The sequence below is a fragment of the Mytilus californianus genome, unplaced genomic scaffold, assembly GCF_021869535.1.
Source record: "Mytilus californianus isolate M0D057914Y unplaced genomic scaffold, xbMytCali1.0.p SCAF_6, whole genome shotgun sequence".
NCBI lineage: Eukaryota > Metazoa > Mollusca > Bivalvia > Mytilida > Mytilidae > Mytilus > Mytilus californianus.
The window spans coordinates 37,533,406-37,551,169 of NW_026262712.1; the positions used below are offsets into that span (position 1 = coordinate 37,533,406).

The following is a 17,764-nucleotide window of genomic DNA, read 5'->3' on the forward strand; positions in this document are numbered from 1 at the left end:
CGACCAAACGGCGACTCCACTACGTTTCCACTACGTTGTCACTACGCTCTTCGTCCCTATAGATATCTTGACTTCTCTATTGTACATACCTGTTTCCTTGAGAAAACATGCCACTAAAAGTATCAAAAACATTAAGAGGTCGTGGTGCTAAAGTAGAGGTATCAACAGAATTAGGTCGTGCAATTATCGTGGATAGGACGTACTAGAATCGTGGTGAGGTCGTATTGAAGACGACAAGTACGTAGTAGCAGTATAGCTTCCCCGATTGCACCACGTTTCCAATACGATGCTTCTACGCCTATCCCGATCTTACTACACCATACTACGACCTTCCTACGCTTCCACTACGACTAGTTTTGGCCACGACTGCACAACGAATGTTTTGAGCATGTTCAAAGTTGGTCGTAGACCTCCACGATCATGAAGACCTGGCACGTCCTTACTACGACCGTATCACGACAACAATAGTCTTACTACGACTTCCAAAATTTTTCATAGTTTCTGATATCGTAGCAGGATCGTGATCCTAGTGTGGGGTATTATATCACAAAAGTGGCGATGTTTCAACACTGGTTTAGTAAACTTTGTTATTTTGTTAAATCAGGAATGTTGGGTTACAGGAAAGCTGTCGTATAAGTCTGATGATTTTATTGTTGTAAAAAAAAAATGCTAATTTTTTTTTTTTTAATAAACACATTAAAAACATGATACAGCTTTTTCTTACATATGTTGTCCATTCTGGTGTTCAATAAAACTCAAATCTAAAAGTGTTGCTTAAAATTTCTGGGGAATAACGTTAGTATTTAAGACATTAGAATAAGACATACACGGTGGCCTATAGTGGTTAATTTCTGTGTCATTTGATCTCTTGTGCAGAGATGTTTCATTTGCAAGCATATCACATCTTCTTATTTGTATATAGTCTTCTTTTTCATCCAGCCGTTCCTGTTTTATCGAATTAATTTAATATGATTGATAATTAGCACATTCAAAATTGATTATTGTAGTTGAAAATTACTTCACGATAGAAATGCAATTATTTCTCATTAAATAATTAATCAGTAAGAACCTAATACTCAGTTTGTCTCGTGTGTCTGGGTGTCATTTTACATAATTATTTTCTGTCAGTGCAACTCGGGAAAGAAGGATGATGATAAACTCTTTTGTTTTGTTGATTTTGGCTAGAATTGTGAATTCCATTAAGGTAACTCATTATCTGTTAATCGAAACATAGTTGTAAATTATTATTATACAAATCTTAACTTTAAAACACAATAAATTTTTAAAGAAAAAAAGTATTGTATGAGAATTTTGTATTTTTAATAACGAGTATGGAATCGCATGGGGTGATATGCAGACAAAGAAGAAGACGCTTACCTGGTCTCTCTCCTTTTGAAGTTCATGCCATCGATCCTCTGTTTTTGTTTGTGACTTTATTTGTTTTCCTAATCGACTTATAAGATTTGAATATCGGTAAAACAAAAAATCATCAAACATAGCAGGCTTATAAATGTATTAATACGTCAGACGCGCGTTTCGACTCCTCATTGATTAAAATTTTTTTCTTCTTCAGTTAAATTTTTTTTGCGTTCTTATAATCAATTGCATGTAACAGAGAAAGTGTCACAAAAGTAAATATAAATGACCTTTTTTGCAGGGTACTTCAAGAACGGTAATTTTTTCCTCTACCACAAAAAGCGTTGGATTCATCTTTCCCGTGAAAATCGGTTTAAGATAAAGTAGAGCTAACGTGTGACGGTGTTCTTCAATGTGAGGTTTTTCAACAATAAACGAACAATATCCGTGGCCGAGTGTATTATCAATGATTTGGTGCCGAGATAAGAACATGTCTTGCGCCAAAAAAAGTATCAGACGTTATGATTTTACTTTTGGTCATGAGCATATATAAGACAAGCAAAACAAAGTTCTTTTTTCAAACTATGATAATGATTATCATACTGTAAGATATTTGGGCAAATAGATATTTTTGCGGTTTTTATAAAGACACATGAGATAGTAGTGGTTAAAAATTGTTGTGTTAAATTTTGGCGCTTTGGACCGATTACGTATTTTAATTTTGCCATATGAAAGTTGTTGTTCAATTAGTTTAATAAAGTATATAATAATGCATATCGAATAAATATAGTTCTGTCACCTGAATAAACAAAATAAAAAAGATTCAGAATAAAACACTAACATGGTAATAATTTGAAAGAATCGATTACAAAAAAAAAATATATATTTCTTGCAATAATTTGACTTTAGTAATGATTGTAAACCAATTAAAGTTACATTTTGTAACAATCAAAAATATCATATATGTAATCATTGTTTTGACATCTAAATGGAACAAACCATTCGGATACTTATTTGAAAAAAATCATCCTAAAATTTCGTAATTATTTGCAATAGATTGACATAAATACTGAGTGTAGATCTTTTGAAGGTAAATTTGATTAATTAAAGTGTATTGAGATAAATGTTTCAAACTGGTACCCAAGTGAAAGGAATGATAAAACTACCAACAATTTGATGCGTCGACCCCATTAACTATGCAGCACTGGGTCGATACCTCTGCTGGTGAACTATTAGTCCCTGAGGGTATCATCAGCTCAGTAGTCAGTACTTCGGTACAGACATGATTTATAACAAACATTTCTTAAATAGTCTGTTTATGAATTTTGAAGTTATAAAGAAACAAAGGTTTTAACTCCCTTAGGCAAAGTTCACCTTAGATTGATTTGGCTATTTTTAGGTTCTTTTGGTCATATAGCTCTTCAACTGTTTCGGTTCTTATACACCCTTAGCTTTCAAGTATTCGGCTTTGAGCGTTCCTGATGAAGGTAAATCCAGAAAAGCGCTTCGGACGCATTAAATTTATAACGTGTTGTTTTCATTTTTAAGTCTCCCAAACGAAGTTTGGGAAGACTTATTGTTTTTGCTCAGTTCTTATTATTATTATTATTCTTCTTCCTCTTCCTCTTCCTCTTCCGCCGCTTTTAAATTTGAACTTGTCCGCACCCGTTCTCCAAAACCGCTTGTCAGATTAACTTAGGGTTTTACAATATGTTAGACTTACATGTCTAGTGGTGCAATCAGGGTTTTGTTTGTGCAATGGGGTTTATAAAGGGGTACTTTGAGGGGCAAAAAGAAAAGAGGGTTTTACTATGGGATTTTCAAATGATTATAAATTGAAAACCGTTTGTGATAGACACAATCTTTTTAATTGAAAATGTTCTAAATGATAAAACCCATTAAATGAAATACAGGGTTAGTCCCCAGGGGTCGTCCCCACCCCCTGCCATTTAAGAAAGTTCTAATACCTTGTAAGTGGTCAAGATCCCCACCCCTAAACCATATATATTCTGGTTTGTCATGCTAAGATGGTTTGAATGATATACAGGGTTAGTCCCCAGGGGTCATCCCGACCCCCTGCCATTTGAGAAAGTTCTAATATCTTGTAAATGGTCGAGATCCCCACCCCTAAACCATATATATTCTGGTTTGTCATGCTAAGATGGTTTGAATGATATACAGGGTTAGTCCCCAGGGGTCATCCTGACCCCCTGCCATTTGAGAAAGTTCTAATATCTTGCAAATGGTCAAGATCCCCACCCCTAAACCATATATATTCTGGTTTGTCATGATAAAGCACATGAAATGAAATACAGGGTTAGTCCCCAGGGGTCATCCCGACCCCCTGCCATTTGAGAAAGTTCTAATATCTTGTAAGTGGTCAAGATCCCCACCCCTAAACCGTATATATTCTGGTTTGTCATGCTAAGATAGTTTGAATGATATACAGGGTTAGTCCCCAGTGGTCATCCCGACCCCCTGCCATTTGAGAAAGTTCTAATATCTTGTAAATGGTTGAGATCCCCACCCCTAAACCATATATATTCTTGTTTGTCATGCCAAGATGATTTGAATGAAATACAGGGTTAGTCCCCAGGGGTCACCCCCACCCCATGCCATTTAAGAAAGTTCTAATATCTTGTAAGTGGTCAAGATCCCCACCCCTAAACCATATATATTCTGGTTTGTCATGCTAAGATGGTTTGAATGATATACAGGGTTAGTCCCCAGGGGTCATCCCGACCCCCTGCCATTTGAGAAAGTTCTAATATCTAATAAATGGTCGAGATCCCCACCCCTAAACCATATATATTCTGGTTTGTCATGATAAAGCACATGAAATGAAATACAGGGTTAGTCCCCAGGGGTCAACCCCACCCCATGCCATTTAAGAAAGTTCTAATATCTTGTAAGTGGTCAAGATCCCTACCCCTAAACCATATATATTCTGGTTTGTCATGATAAAGCACATGAAATGAAATACAGGGTTAGTCCCCAGGGGTCATTCTGACCCCCTGCCATTTGAGAAAGTTCTAATATCTTGTAAATGGTCGAGATCCCCACCCCTAAACCATATATATTCTGGTTTGTCATGCTAAGATGGTTTGAATGATATACAGGGTTAGTCCCCAGGGGTCACCCGACCCCTTGCCATTTGAGAAAGTTCTAATATCTTGTAAATGGTCGAGATCCCCACCCCTAAACCATATATATTCTGGTTTGTCATGATAAAGCACATGAAATGAAATACAGGGTTAGTCCCCAGGGGTCAACCCCACCCCATGCCATTTAAGAAAGTTCTAATATCATGTAAGTGGTCAAGATCCCCACCCCTAAACCATATATATTCTGGTTTGTCATGCTAAGATGGTTTGAATGATATACAGGGTTAGTCCCCAGGGGTCATCCCGACCCCCTGCCATTTGAGAAAGTTCTAATATCTTGTAAATGGTTGAGATCCCCACCCCTAAACCATATATATTCTTGTTTGTCATGCCAAGATGATTTGAATGATATACAGGGTTAGTCCCCAGGCATCACTAATGCATATAACTTTACTGGACCAAACCAATTTTCACTGGACTTTGCCAAATGTCAGGCGACCCTGGGAATTACGAATTATGGGAGCTTCGTTTGGGAGACTTCGTAACAGCATCCTGTTACAATCATTTCTTGTTTATTCAATAAATTTACTTTTTTCACACTCCTTCTGTTGAATGCATATTTTTAGGATTTTCCGAAAGTTTGCATTATCTGACTTATATACCTTAAAAGTATTATTTCCTGCAAATATTTGCACGAAATAGTAACTTTTTTTACACATCACATAGAAGTGTGAGATTCTTTTCTGGTGTGTTAAGGTATAACCACGCCCAACGGTCATTTTTAAGGTGAAATAAAACTCACAAATTTAGCTATCAAAGTTAGTTTTAATAAATATTCATTTACATCAAAATTGTTGCTTAATTTACATTTGAAATCATTGAAGAAAGTAAAAATGAATTGTTAAAAAAGCAAGTTACTTCGGTATACAATTTATCATGCATGTATGGCCTTTATTAAGTGTTTTCTCCCTAGCTTCAATATTTAGCGCGACAAAAAACAGAATATTTTTTTCCAACAATTTTAGATTAATTTATTCAGAACAATTGCTTTCTCTCTTTTGTCTGGCTATACAATTTTTCATGAAAATTGAGAATAATGATAAGACATAAAAGCCTCTCACTCTCAGTAAACTACGTGGTTGTTCCCCTATATAAACTCAGAACATTAAAATTGGATTGTGTTCAAGATACATTGAGAACATTGAAATTTAATTGAGTGCAAGTTATTATAAATGTTGAAAAAGTACGAATTGACACGAAGACAGCACAAAATTGCAACACAAAAAAAATTTCATAGGTCTTAGTACGATTTTTTATACTAATATTGGTCAACAAGATTTGAAAATTCTTCCTTTTTTCATATATATATATATTTCTACATTTTTGTACACATGAATAGAATGAAATTTAGCATGTTTTAAAAGCGTTTTGAACATTTTTGCATACGTAGTTTATCGTAGGTAATGTCCCTTCATTGTAACGATGATTTAACATAACTTCACATTATTTGTTGAGAATCGATGTTTTTTGATACTTAGTATAATGCATGGAGAAAATGATATTTCTTTCCAAAGAAACCTTTAAAGAGTATTAAGGATGAAAAATTGTACATTAAAACCTCAATTTGTTCCCACTCATCACTATATTGTGAACTGTAGCAGGCATTTAAATCAGGAAAAATAATAACCCTACACAGGTAATTAATTTATGCATAGACGCACATTTCATTAAAACTTGGTATCGTTCGGGTTGTTTGGTCAAAAGAAAGCCCGATCGTGCTAAAAGCTAGGAAGTAACCCCATATAGCATGCATAGGTATATAAATCAGATTAATGTTTTAATAATCGTTGTCGTTCATTTTGATGAAAACGTTCAATTTGAGATTGTTAAATTTTTGCATTAATGCTTAGGCGCAACGTTTACTAAAATATGACTATATCCAAAAATGTCCCAAATTACGGTAATTTGAACAGTTATTGAAAACAATATTCGTAACATCAACAAAATTTACATCACGAAAGTTTGGTATTAATTAGTATATCACTTTTATATTTACAGTTTAATTGCAAAATACGTTTGTTCCACTCTTTATTGTCAGTAAAAACTTACTGATAATTTTTAACGTATGAATGTTTCGTAATAAAAAATGATAATATGTGGCATGGTTGTCACTGAGACAACAATCCACCATAGTTCAAATGAAAAAGATATAAACCCTATTTGGCATAATTTAAAGAAAACACTGACTTAAATATATGCTTTTCGTCATGATATTCTCCAAACATAAATTAAAGTGTTGATCGAGTTTTTCGAGTGTGACCACGTGTTTATGAGTAAATGTGTAAACAAACAGACATTTATTCTAGTAAGACGTAACAAAAGTTGCTAGAACCTTATATACAAGATCATACCAGGTGCATTAGTATATGGGATAACAATATATTATCAACCCTTCATTATTTTGTTTTAGAAACTTTTAACTTAGCTTTATAATGATTTATTCTAAAATATAGACTAAAGCTATTTTTATACATATACCAATGCAAATATCAAAGGAAGAGTGCATACACGGAATCAATATATATACTACAATATGCAGACAATTTACAGAAAATCTTGTTATTGCATGCCTAAGAAAATTTTGGAGAGTAAATTCATTTTTATATGTCCGTGTTTTTTCGAGAGCAGTCCTTGTTTTCAGAGTGCGTCGGTTTTTTATTGAATGAAAACCAAAAATTCAAATGGCTTAAAATATAATATTTTAGTGAAATTACAATTAAAAAAACAATTAAAAGGTTTAAATAATGTGTTTGATCATTCAAGAAATGATGAACAAGAACAATGTGCAAATGCTCCTACTGTGAAGTCTGATCAAGTGTATAGTATGTTTGGTCACTCAAAATTTACGCACCATCATAGATTCCTTTCCATCAGAAATTATAAGAAAAAATGTACGATGTACATTTGCGAAGCGTACGCAAAGTATATGCGCATCTCGTTTTTTTTTGTATTATATAAAAAGAATCGTTTCAATGCTTATGGATTATTTATTACATTGTGTATTCAATATTTTTGATAAGCCCCCGACCTTATCATCAGCTCAGTAGTTGGAACTTCGGTACTGTTATGATGTATAACAAACTGTTCTAAAAATTTGTATCTGCAAGGAGGCGTGGGAATAGAAAAGTGGTCACCTAGGTCTACTAGGCAGTGAAACCCTTGCTAAAGTTAGGTATCCGTTTGGCTGTGCGTGAGAACACGCTCTTTTCACGCGTAGAATCCGTACAACAACTCTTACAGGGGTCTGCATGTGGTTTGTTGGAATACTAAATGTATGTCTTTATCCGATATACCTTCTTTTCTAGTAGCAGTCTCAATTTTCCGACCTCCAATGCGAGTGGCCTCTATTACAGGAATACCTATTGTATTTATTGTTATTTTTTTCTCATCCTGAACATGCATAAAATATTTACCACTGGACGTAAAGAAACCAACAATAAATCATATAAAATTGTTCGTTTACTGATTCAAAAAGTATAACGAAACTAAGGTTTAAACTTCCTCAGGCAAAGTTGAACCTTAGATGGATTCGGCGTTTTTGGTCCCTTTTGTTGAAATAGCTTTTCAAATGTTTCGGTTCTTATTGCTGTTATCAACTGAAGGGAGGTCAAGAATACAGATTCGGCCTTCTTGTTTTCTTTTTTTTTTTAAATATTCCATTTACTTTAAATCTTATTGTCAATGGGAAATAGAACATGTGTGGATTAAATGTGCCTGTTTTTGTTTTGTTTTTGCTATTGTATTATCATTTTGACTGGAGGCCTCTTTTAGTAGAATATGTGTGTTTATATTGAATTTTTGCAGATTTTTTTGCTGCTTTTACTTAGATTTTATAACTCTATTTTTATAACTCAAGGATTCCCCACTATTATATAAATATCAATCGTAAAAGATTATTGCGTGTAAAAACAAAAGTTGTAAAGATTATGAGTCCATTGTACCATTCTAGATACCGTTTTAAATAGACCCAATGATTTTTATGTATCGTAATACTTCAAGGTGATTGTAAAAGGTCTTAGATTTCAGAATATTAGCATCAAATCGAACATTATTAAACTGGATCAACATTGTAATATGCTTTTGTGACTTATTGGAGAAATATAAAGTTGTTCTTCACTAAATTACAGCTATAAACTAAAAATAGTCAACTCTAAATGCAAAGCATGCGTTCTTTCTAATTTACATTTCTTTGAAAATACTCGGACCGTTTTTTGGAAATTTGAACGGTTTAACTATTGCTCTCGAAAAAAGCAAGGACAATGTACAACCCTGAATTTAAAAAAGAAATCAAGCAAATTGTGTTTAGTTTGTGCTTTAAATATGTATAGTATTAAAGTAAACAGTGAAGCATACTAGTTTACTTGCGAAAAAGAAGTAAATCGCTCTGATAGCATGTTATATCTCTCGAAAAAAGTAGACCGATTCACTCGAAAAAAAAACGATCTCAGCCGGACACTATTCCTACTGTGTTAGATTTAGACTCAGGTCTTCATGGTCTTTGACAGAAGGTTTGCAGACCTGCTGACGTTGTTGACCTTTATTTATGGAGTTTAATGATTCTGTATCTTGTTTTGACATTTTTATCATGTTATAGTTTTAAAATGTCTAAACATTACGTATGAACCATTCTCCATTATTTAAAACATCCTGTGCAAACCGGAAGACTTTGGTTAATTTTCATTTTGACATGTAATTGATATGTCAAAATTTTCTCGTAATTTTGAAATCATTTTGTTTATTATTGATGATTTGTAATTGCAATACTAATATCTCTTTTCCGTTTTCAGTGTGGACTACAAGTAACTGGTTAGTTTTTCTTTTTAACAATTGCATTTATTTTGTTTAAGGATGTAATCATATCAGGTTTAAGAATTGTTGTCAGATGTTCGGACTCGTTTGGTTTTTTCCTACGATACAAGATAAAATATTTTGTCCCCATTTCCTTTTTATAGAAGACTTCAAAAGCTCATTAAAGGTCATAACCAAAATTTAAGCAGATTCTACATTTCTTTCCTTACTATTTGAGACCTAATTACTGTAAATTCAGAAATTATTGCGTGCATTTATTATTGCGATTTTGTCATTTTAGACAAAAATGCGATTTTAATTTTTTGCGATATTGAGAAAAATCCTGTTTAATTCATACAAAAAATTTCAAAATGCGAGTTTAAATTATTGCGATTATAACCCTGTCGCAATTTGCGCAATAATAAAAACATCGCAATAATTTCTGAATTTACAGTAATGTCAATGCTAAATATAAGGTAAAAGTCGGAGTCAGCCATTTCTCACGTTTTTTTAATCAAATATTTCAAAAAGGAGTTCAATAATCTATCAATATTTTAGCTTATTTTGTTCCTAAACTAATGCTCTTCTGATTAAATGTATTAATTAAAAATTCCAGATTTTTTACAATTTCACTTGACTACATCCTTAACGCAGCTTTCTTATTCTTATAATATACATATTTTTTGCTATAAAGTACATATTTATGAATGTTAGAATTATAGGCTAATGTTAACAAGATAAAAAACACCTGTTGTCACGGTTTGTTATTCTTTAATGTTCCTATAGTTAGTATTTTTAAAGTAATTTCATAGTTGAAATTCAAACAGTTGAAAAAACTATTAGTAAGTTGTTTAGTGTTTTGTGTAACTTTATTATAATCCTCGTGAAACTTAATTATTTTTAATTGATAATACACTTTTATGTACAGCCAATTAAACCTTGAAAAAAGACAATTTATTAGGTTGACAGTTCTGGTCATCTACGAATGTGTAATTCAAATTACATATTTCTTTCAATTTTTGAATAGGTGATCATAATTATGTTGGTTGTTTTGTTGATACACACATAAGACTTTTACCACATTTGTTACCATTGAATGGACAACATCATAATGAAATGGAAAACAACAGATGTTTACTCTATTGTAAAGATCGGCGTTATATGTATGCTGGGACAGAGGTAACTGCTTACATAAACATTATGCAACATAAGTTACGATATGGAATGCAAACTCTTATATACCATTTAAGAATCGGAATGTTTGTAGGTAATTTCATTGTTCGAACTGCAAAAATCTTATATTTTGTAACAAGACCTTTGTTTTCATTTATCAAGTGTCGTTTTTTTACTTTGTTTTAAAATCCTTGTTATTTTTTCACATTCTTTTTAAGAAAAAGGGGCCCAATGTTAAATATATGAAAAGTCTAGAGAAAATAATTTCCCGCCAAATTTACAATGGCTTATATCTCGAAAACAAGCACACGGACCCTTCATTTTTTCCTGCTTTTTAAGTTCCTTTATTTATATACTATCAATTAATAACAGTATTTTAAAAAGCTTGTTATTTTGAAACAGAGTAGCGAACATCCTTAAAACGTTTATAGACTAATATTGCATTGGTTGATTAATAATCAAATATCACTATCAAGTATAATTTGTATTTAGATGTTCACACTACAGTAAACTTTTGCATATTGTCTGTTTAAAAAAAAGCATCAGCAAACAAAGTTTAAGTATACGGTGTTTTTAACGAAAAAAACCACCAGAAAATATGTACGTGACCAGGCGGTTAATGCAATGTATGCTGTAACAAAAAAGTCCAGATTGAATAACTTGTCGATCGAGTGCCAACTCGATATGTTTGACAAGGCTATTGTTCCTATACTAACATATGGATGTGAGATATGGGGATTCGAAAGAGAGTTCATTTGCGTTTTTGCAAGCATATATAACGTCTAAAAGTTCAACTTCCAATTTCATGATATATGCTGAATTTGGAAGATGCCCTATTTTAATTATCGTCTTGTCACGTATGATCATTTTCTGGTGTCGCTTCTATGTTGTGTTATCTGTACTATTATTTGTCTGTTTGTCTTTTTATTTTTGACCATGGCGTTGTCAGTTTGTTTTCGATCTATGAGTTTGACTGTCCCTCTGGTATCTTTCGTCCCTCTTTTTAAGAAGGAAAAGAGTGCAAATATCATGTTTATTAAGAAACTGTTATATGTAAATCTCAATAACTATGTCTATGGTTATCATATGTAAAGAAAATGTTTGATGACTGTGGAATGTTAAATTTATGGCAAAGTCACAACTTATTTCAGAAAGTGTTCAGCAAAGATTAAGAGACCAGTTCATTCAAGATTGGTCAACAGAAATGAGCAATTCACCCAAGGGGCTGTGTTATGGTTTGTGCAAAGATGTTTTTAAATTTGAACACTATTTATCAGTACTACCATTTAATTTATGAATAACATTATGCAGTTTAGATGTGGAAATAACTCTTTGCCAATTGAGACGGGAAGGTGGCGCAACATTCCAAGATATGAAAGATTGTGTCACCTTTGCGACTCAGCTGGCATCGGTGACGAATACCATGATATCATGTCATGTAATTATTTCAAAGATGAAAGAGGCAAATACTTACCACAATATTGTAATAAAAATATAAATGTTATCAAATTCAAACATGTATGTTCAACCCAAAATTGTTGTGAGCTTGAGAAACTTTGTAGATTTATTAAATCTATTTCTGTGAAAGTCTATCCTCCTGGTTAAACTATATGTTTATTTATCTTTTGTCCAAACATATATCATAATATCAATTAACAATAATTTGTATTTCACACACGAAAATTTGTTATTATTGTAATATTATCTTCTCTGTTACTATATATTTGGTTTATGAGAATAAAGCTCATTCATTCATTAAGTGAAAAAGAATACTTTTTGAGTTTTGAAGTTTACTTTCTCGTCCTTTGGTCTTTCGGGAAAGCTATATAATTGGCAATTATACCACATCAACACATTTTATATTCATTTCCTGCACATAATGATTTTTAGGGTTATTTATTATTCTTGCTTTAAAAGGAAAATTAACTTGATCATTTCATTTCACGTTTAATCAGTGATAATGTAAGGTGTTATAATTAGATCTGCATTTACCAGTGTCCGAGCAGAAAGTTGACGTCATCATTTTTCTAAAAAAAAATCATCGGAAGATACCAAGACCTTGCTCATAAATTCCGTATCAACTTCACAAATAATACACGGTGGTCTTGAATTATAGATTCTTGGTACTGATGTTGTTTGTCATCTTAATAACGTGTTATAGTATTCTTTTATTTGTCTTTGTGAATATTTCTTTTACCCTTTAGTCTATTTTTGGTAATATCCATTTGACGTGGCTCTGTACTAATACATCCCGTCATTGTGTTATTGTGCTATGGACATTTTTGTATTCTTTCATTTTTGCTAATGTGCTTTGTCTATTTGCCTTTTGTGTTTTTTTTTTGTTGTTGACATATTTGTTTGTTTTTATAGTGATTAAGATTATAACACAAGGTTGACTGCTGTACCCATATTTTTGACATTATTACCTATTACATGTATTATGTCTGTTTGTTTTGTTCACCTATCGTTGTCAATATAATAGAATGTTATGCGACTGTCATACAAGTTAGAGGTTTAGCTAGCTATAAAACCAGGTTTAATCCACCATTTTCTACATTGGAAAATGCCTGTACCAAATCAGGAATATGACACTTGTTATTCATTCGTATAATGTGTTTGAGCTTTTGATTTTGCCATTTGATTAGGGACTTTCCGATTTGATTTTTTCTCGGAGTTCTGTATTTTTGTTATTTTACTTTCACATCCGACTGATAGTTTTCTCATTCGTTTAATTGCTCCCTTTTTTCAAAATCACCAGTCTTCTACTCAATCGTATGTTCCAATATTTGCAGTTGATTTATAGAAAAAAATATAGTAGACGAATACAACACGGCAAAAGAAAATACGAGAAAAATAACCAGGAAATACTATAATCAAGAAGAGAACAAAAGTCTAAAAAAAAACTAAAACTTCACGCAAGCGTTCCGGAAGAATATGGGGAAGGATATGGGGTTCCGGGTAGTGTTTGTGTATGCAAAGTCCATTACATCTCTTCTTATTATATTTACATGGTGGTAGTTCATTGCAATAACAAATTATTCGTAAAGAAAGTTCCGTAAGTTTTACATTCGACACTGCTTTTTTTAATTAATTGTTTAAAAGGTGAAATAGTAGTACTCTCGATTATTAAAAGCTTTTATTAAATTCAACTTGTTGATATACATAATATGTTTAAAGCTTGCCTAATTTATAGTTTGCAATTCAGAATTCTAGAATATCATATCTTTTGCTTACTTTTGAACTTCTAAACATTGACTGAAGAGTTCTTAATTTGCATAGTTTCAGAACAAAAGAATGCCAACCAGAGTATACTGTGGATTCATTTATTTTCTTGGGTACCAATTTAGGATTAAGGAAAACTTGCATATTCTTGGATATTTTATATCGTGGTTTAACAAAGAGTGCATATAGGCCTTTAGAAACCTTTGTAATTCGTTAACATCTAAATTCGTGTTTCACCTATACTCACGAAAACCATGAAAATTCGTATCCAATGAATAATAATGAATCCACAGTATTTGTTAGAAAATTGCCTAAAAGACAGATGCATAGCTTATTCGTTTATGTAGTTTTTCTTTAAATTTGTACAAACTTATGTGTCCTGTTCAATTAAAAAGATAATAACTATTACGATTTCTTATAGATTTCTCAACATTGTTTTTGTGGTGATGACCCATATCAGTACGGACCAGATGATGTTGCTTCTATGTATAAAATGAATTATGACTGCAATATAGAGTGTGCTGGTGATTCCGGACAGATATGTGGAGGAGGTTGGAGATTGTCAATATATAAAACAGGTATTGAAAGAGGAATTGAATTAAAACAAGACTTGATGTTGCGGAGTATCATTGCATTTTAAATATCAATTATTATTCAAATATCAATCAGTCCTTGGCTTTCAGATATATTTGGCTTTGAGCGTTCCTCATGAAGGTAAATTGAGAAAAGCGCTTAGGAAATTTATATAACGTGTTGTTTATATTCTTTTAAGGAGTAGATTCGAAAAGTCCATATATAACCACTTTTCCTTGCTAATATCTAATACTATGATTGAATGGTGAATATCACATTATATAATGGTTAAAACAATGCCTAGGTAGGACATTTTCCCTTTTGTTTTGAATGAACTGATCAGCGTTTTTTCTTATGTCAAACTTAAAAGAAATTTAAATTTTTCACTAGATAGTTGAACCCTGCGCTTTATTTCAAACTCCTCAGTATGTTTGAAATAATGGAAGTTTTGTCAATTTTAACATGAATCATGATATTTCGCTTTATGATCCTCAAAATAAAGAAGCAAACATTTCTGTTGCAAAGTTAATTTGTTACCAGAACATTTTATTTTTAATTTCCTGAATGAATGCGTCGTAAAAATGCCCTAAGGTTCTACTGGCAAATGCAATTAAGACTTTCATAAAAAAAAAACCCGGATGTTTATCCAATATTACATATTCTAATATGTCAAATATAGTTCTCAGTGTCACAATAATCTCAAAGTATAGGCATTTTCTGTTCTTCAAAATGATTTCAGTTTCATCTGATGAAAATAATTCCGAAAACACTTGTAGTTCGAATGTATATCTGTATGATAAATATATTTCCTACCTTCTTGTCGGTTTTGTCGTTGGTGGCCTCTCAATCGCCAGTGCTTCGGTACTGGCATAATTAAAAGGTATTTTTGATTGCAAAGTTTCAGAAAATACGTTATTTCATTTGACTAATACAAAGATTGATATCTCTGGGGCATGCTTGTATCTAGACGCTTTTGGCTTATATGTTTAGGACGTTTTTGTTTTTTCTTGATCTAATATTTCTAATTAAGGCTTTTCAAGCTTTATGTCTCCAGCATATCTGTTTCAAGTCCAACAGACCTAAAAAACAACATTATCGTCATTATCAACCAACGGAACGAATTGGGTTTAACTGTCGTATTCTTGACTTGGTTCAGACATTTTCCGACGAAAATAGTTGGTTTAATATGGTTTAATAGCTAGGTAAACATACCAATTGTATGACAATTGTTTACATTGCCGTGATATTGACTAAACTGGTAAACAACCAAACAGACATAATTGGGAAACATGACAATTATAATAATGATACATATAAATTTATTAAAAAAAGCAAGTACAGCTTATATGATATATACAATGTTTGACAAACTAACTATGCATTCACCATATCACATACACAGAGATATAATAGAAGTTTCAAATACATTTTTGTTAAATGAATCACTCTTATACATAGTACAATAATAAGTATAACGCAGAGTAAGACATACTTAAAGTCGTCAAAATTATCAACAGTATTTTGATCACTTAGATTTCCTCAGTCAATCTTAAGTATGATATAGGATTGTTAAGTGTTTTAATATTAAGTACAAATAAAAAGGGTATCATTTTATAAGTCGAAGGAGTGTTTCCTATAATATTGTTTGATTTTCTCTAATGTCAATATGTTTTTTATTGTTTCAAAAAAAGACAAAATTTGTCTTAAATGGATATTATATTATAATACGTACACAATATATCTTGTATATCAATATAATAATATCGTCCGGTCTCTGTTTAAAAGGTAATGTGCACACAGACGATATTAAAAAATATAAGGTTTATACATATAATTTACTTTTTTTTTTATCTAAGTTCAATTGTATGTGTTAAACCAATTTTTTGTTGTTGATATATTTGACCTTTATTTGAGACTTCAACGATAGCATAAGATTCGCATAAAATAGTATCACTTCTGCTCTCTCTTCAACCCACTATTTTTTCTAAAAATGTCCTGTACCAAGTCAGGAATATGGCAGTTGTTATCAAATATTTAGTTTCTATGTATGTTGGCGTTTGTTTTTGTTGAACTTCAGTGTTCCTGTTGTCTTTTGTTTTACTCTAATAGTTGATGTGTTTCCATCGGTTTTAGTTTGTAGCCCGGATTTGTATTCTCTCAATCAATTTATGAATTTTGAACACCGGTATACCACTGTTGGCTTTATTTATATGTCTCAGTCTACCTTTTGACTTAATCCTACATAGATGAAGGCATACGTACCCAGAATATCTTCAATTTTACAACACCACTTCAGATTTGTATTTGGGGCCAAGTACATGTAGCAAAGAATGTGTAAACATAAATCACATAAAATGCAAACAAACATACAAATAAATAAAGTGTTTTTACATATAAAATGGTAAAACATAACGACACATACACTTTCCAAATCAATTTCAAATCTAAGTACATATGAATAAAAGGTCAAACAAAATGAACACAATAAAACACTCATGCGTAAGTGTCCTTGTAAATCCCATCGAAAACTGAAAACAAGAGCACGAATTTTTCATTTATCTTTCACCGAAACTTTAGATTTAAAGTGTGATTATCATTAAACTAGCATATGTAATCCAGAAATCATTTTTACAGGATTGTTACCCTTTGAACAGGGAGAAAATTCGTATATGTTAGTCTTCAATAACACGATACTTACAACACCGGCCAACCTAGTCCTGAAATCAAGAAGCACCACGGAATGTGCGAGGTACTGCTCCTCATCTCTCAGTTGTAAAGTATTCGTTGTTTCGACAAAAACTGGACACTGTAGTTTGTATTCCAGCTTCGAAGTTGCGTGTGATGGAGTTCATGACAAAGATGGCTTTCTAGTTTATATGATGAAATAAGTGACAATCGTGCAGTTGATATTTCTGTGTAGTTTTTGTTTTACTGGTATTTCTCTTTTGCTTATCACCATTAGACTATTGTGCTGTGTGTTAATATGTACTTGAGGGTTTCTGATAGCGACTAGATAATGTTACCTCTTTTAACCTTTTTGAGATCAAGAATTTTCATGTTTAGGGAAATCGAATGTCAATACTATCAGTTTTTGGTAATGTACTTTTCTTAAAATAACATGCACGCATTTCGTGGTCACTCTGTGTCATGTAAATTATATTATAGTTACATGTTCATAATTTTTTATGCAGTATTTATTTTATAAAATTACTTGTAGCTTCTGTTGGGATATTTTATTTTTCAAATACAGTTAGTATATTGTGATATGAAAGCGTTGTAGAAGAGAGACGAAATATACCAAAGGAATATCCAAACCATAAAAACGAATAATTGTCTACGAACACAACATAGAGGGCTATGAACTGTCCAACTCGAACACCTACAAAAACCAGGCGTGATCTCGGGTGCTTCGGAAGGGTAATCAGATTAAACTCCACATATGACTCCAGTCGTGTTGCTCATCTAAGTACGGATTGGGGGATAAGTCT

At 32.2% G+C, this 17,764-nt stretch overlaps 2 protein-coding genes across 2 annotated transcripts in view; both read left to right on the plus strand.

Moving 5' to 3' along the window:
* Nucleotides 1-17,764, plus strand: part of LOC127705450 (uncharacterized) — a 351,867-nt gene that overhangs the window by 258,683 nt on the left and 75,420 nt on the right. The window lies entirely within an intron of this gene.
* LOC127705453 (WSC domain-containing protein 2-like) lies at nucleotides 1,120-17,497 on the plus strand. The gene is made up of 5 exons (XM_052209777.1): nucleotides 1,120-1,204; nucleotides 9,308-9,326; nucleotides 10,336-10,487; nucleotides 14,125-14,281; nucleotides 16,911-17,497. The coding sequence occupies exons 1-5, from the start codon at nucleotides 1,148-1,150 to the stop codon at nucleotides 17,162-17,164; spliced, it is 639 nt and encodes a 212-aa protein (XP_052065737.1). The 5' UTR covers nucleotides 1,120-1,147; the 3' UTR covers nucleotides 17,165-17,497.

What these genes read in the sequence shown, in the direction of transcription:
- LOC127705453 (XM_052209777.1), top strand. Translation starts at nt 1,148, where the DNA reads ATGATGATAAACTCTTTTGTTTTGTTGATTTTGGCTAGAATTGTGAAT. An exon ending in ATATGTATGCTGGGACAGAG is followed by an intron (nt 10,488 to 14,124) that starts GTAACTGCTTAC and finishes GATTTCTTATAG; the next exon opens with ATTTCTCAACATTGTTTTTG. An exon ending in ATTGTCAATATATAAAACAG is followed by an intron (nt 14,282 to 16,910) that starts GTATTGAAAGAG and finishes TCATTTTTACAG; the next exon opens with GATTGTTACCCTTTGAACAG.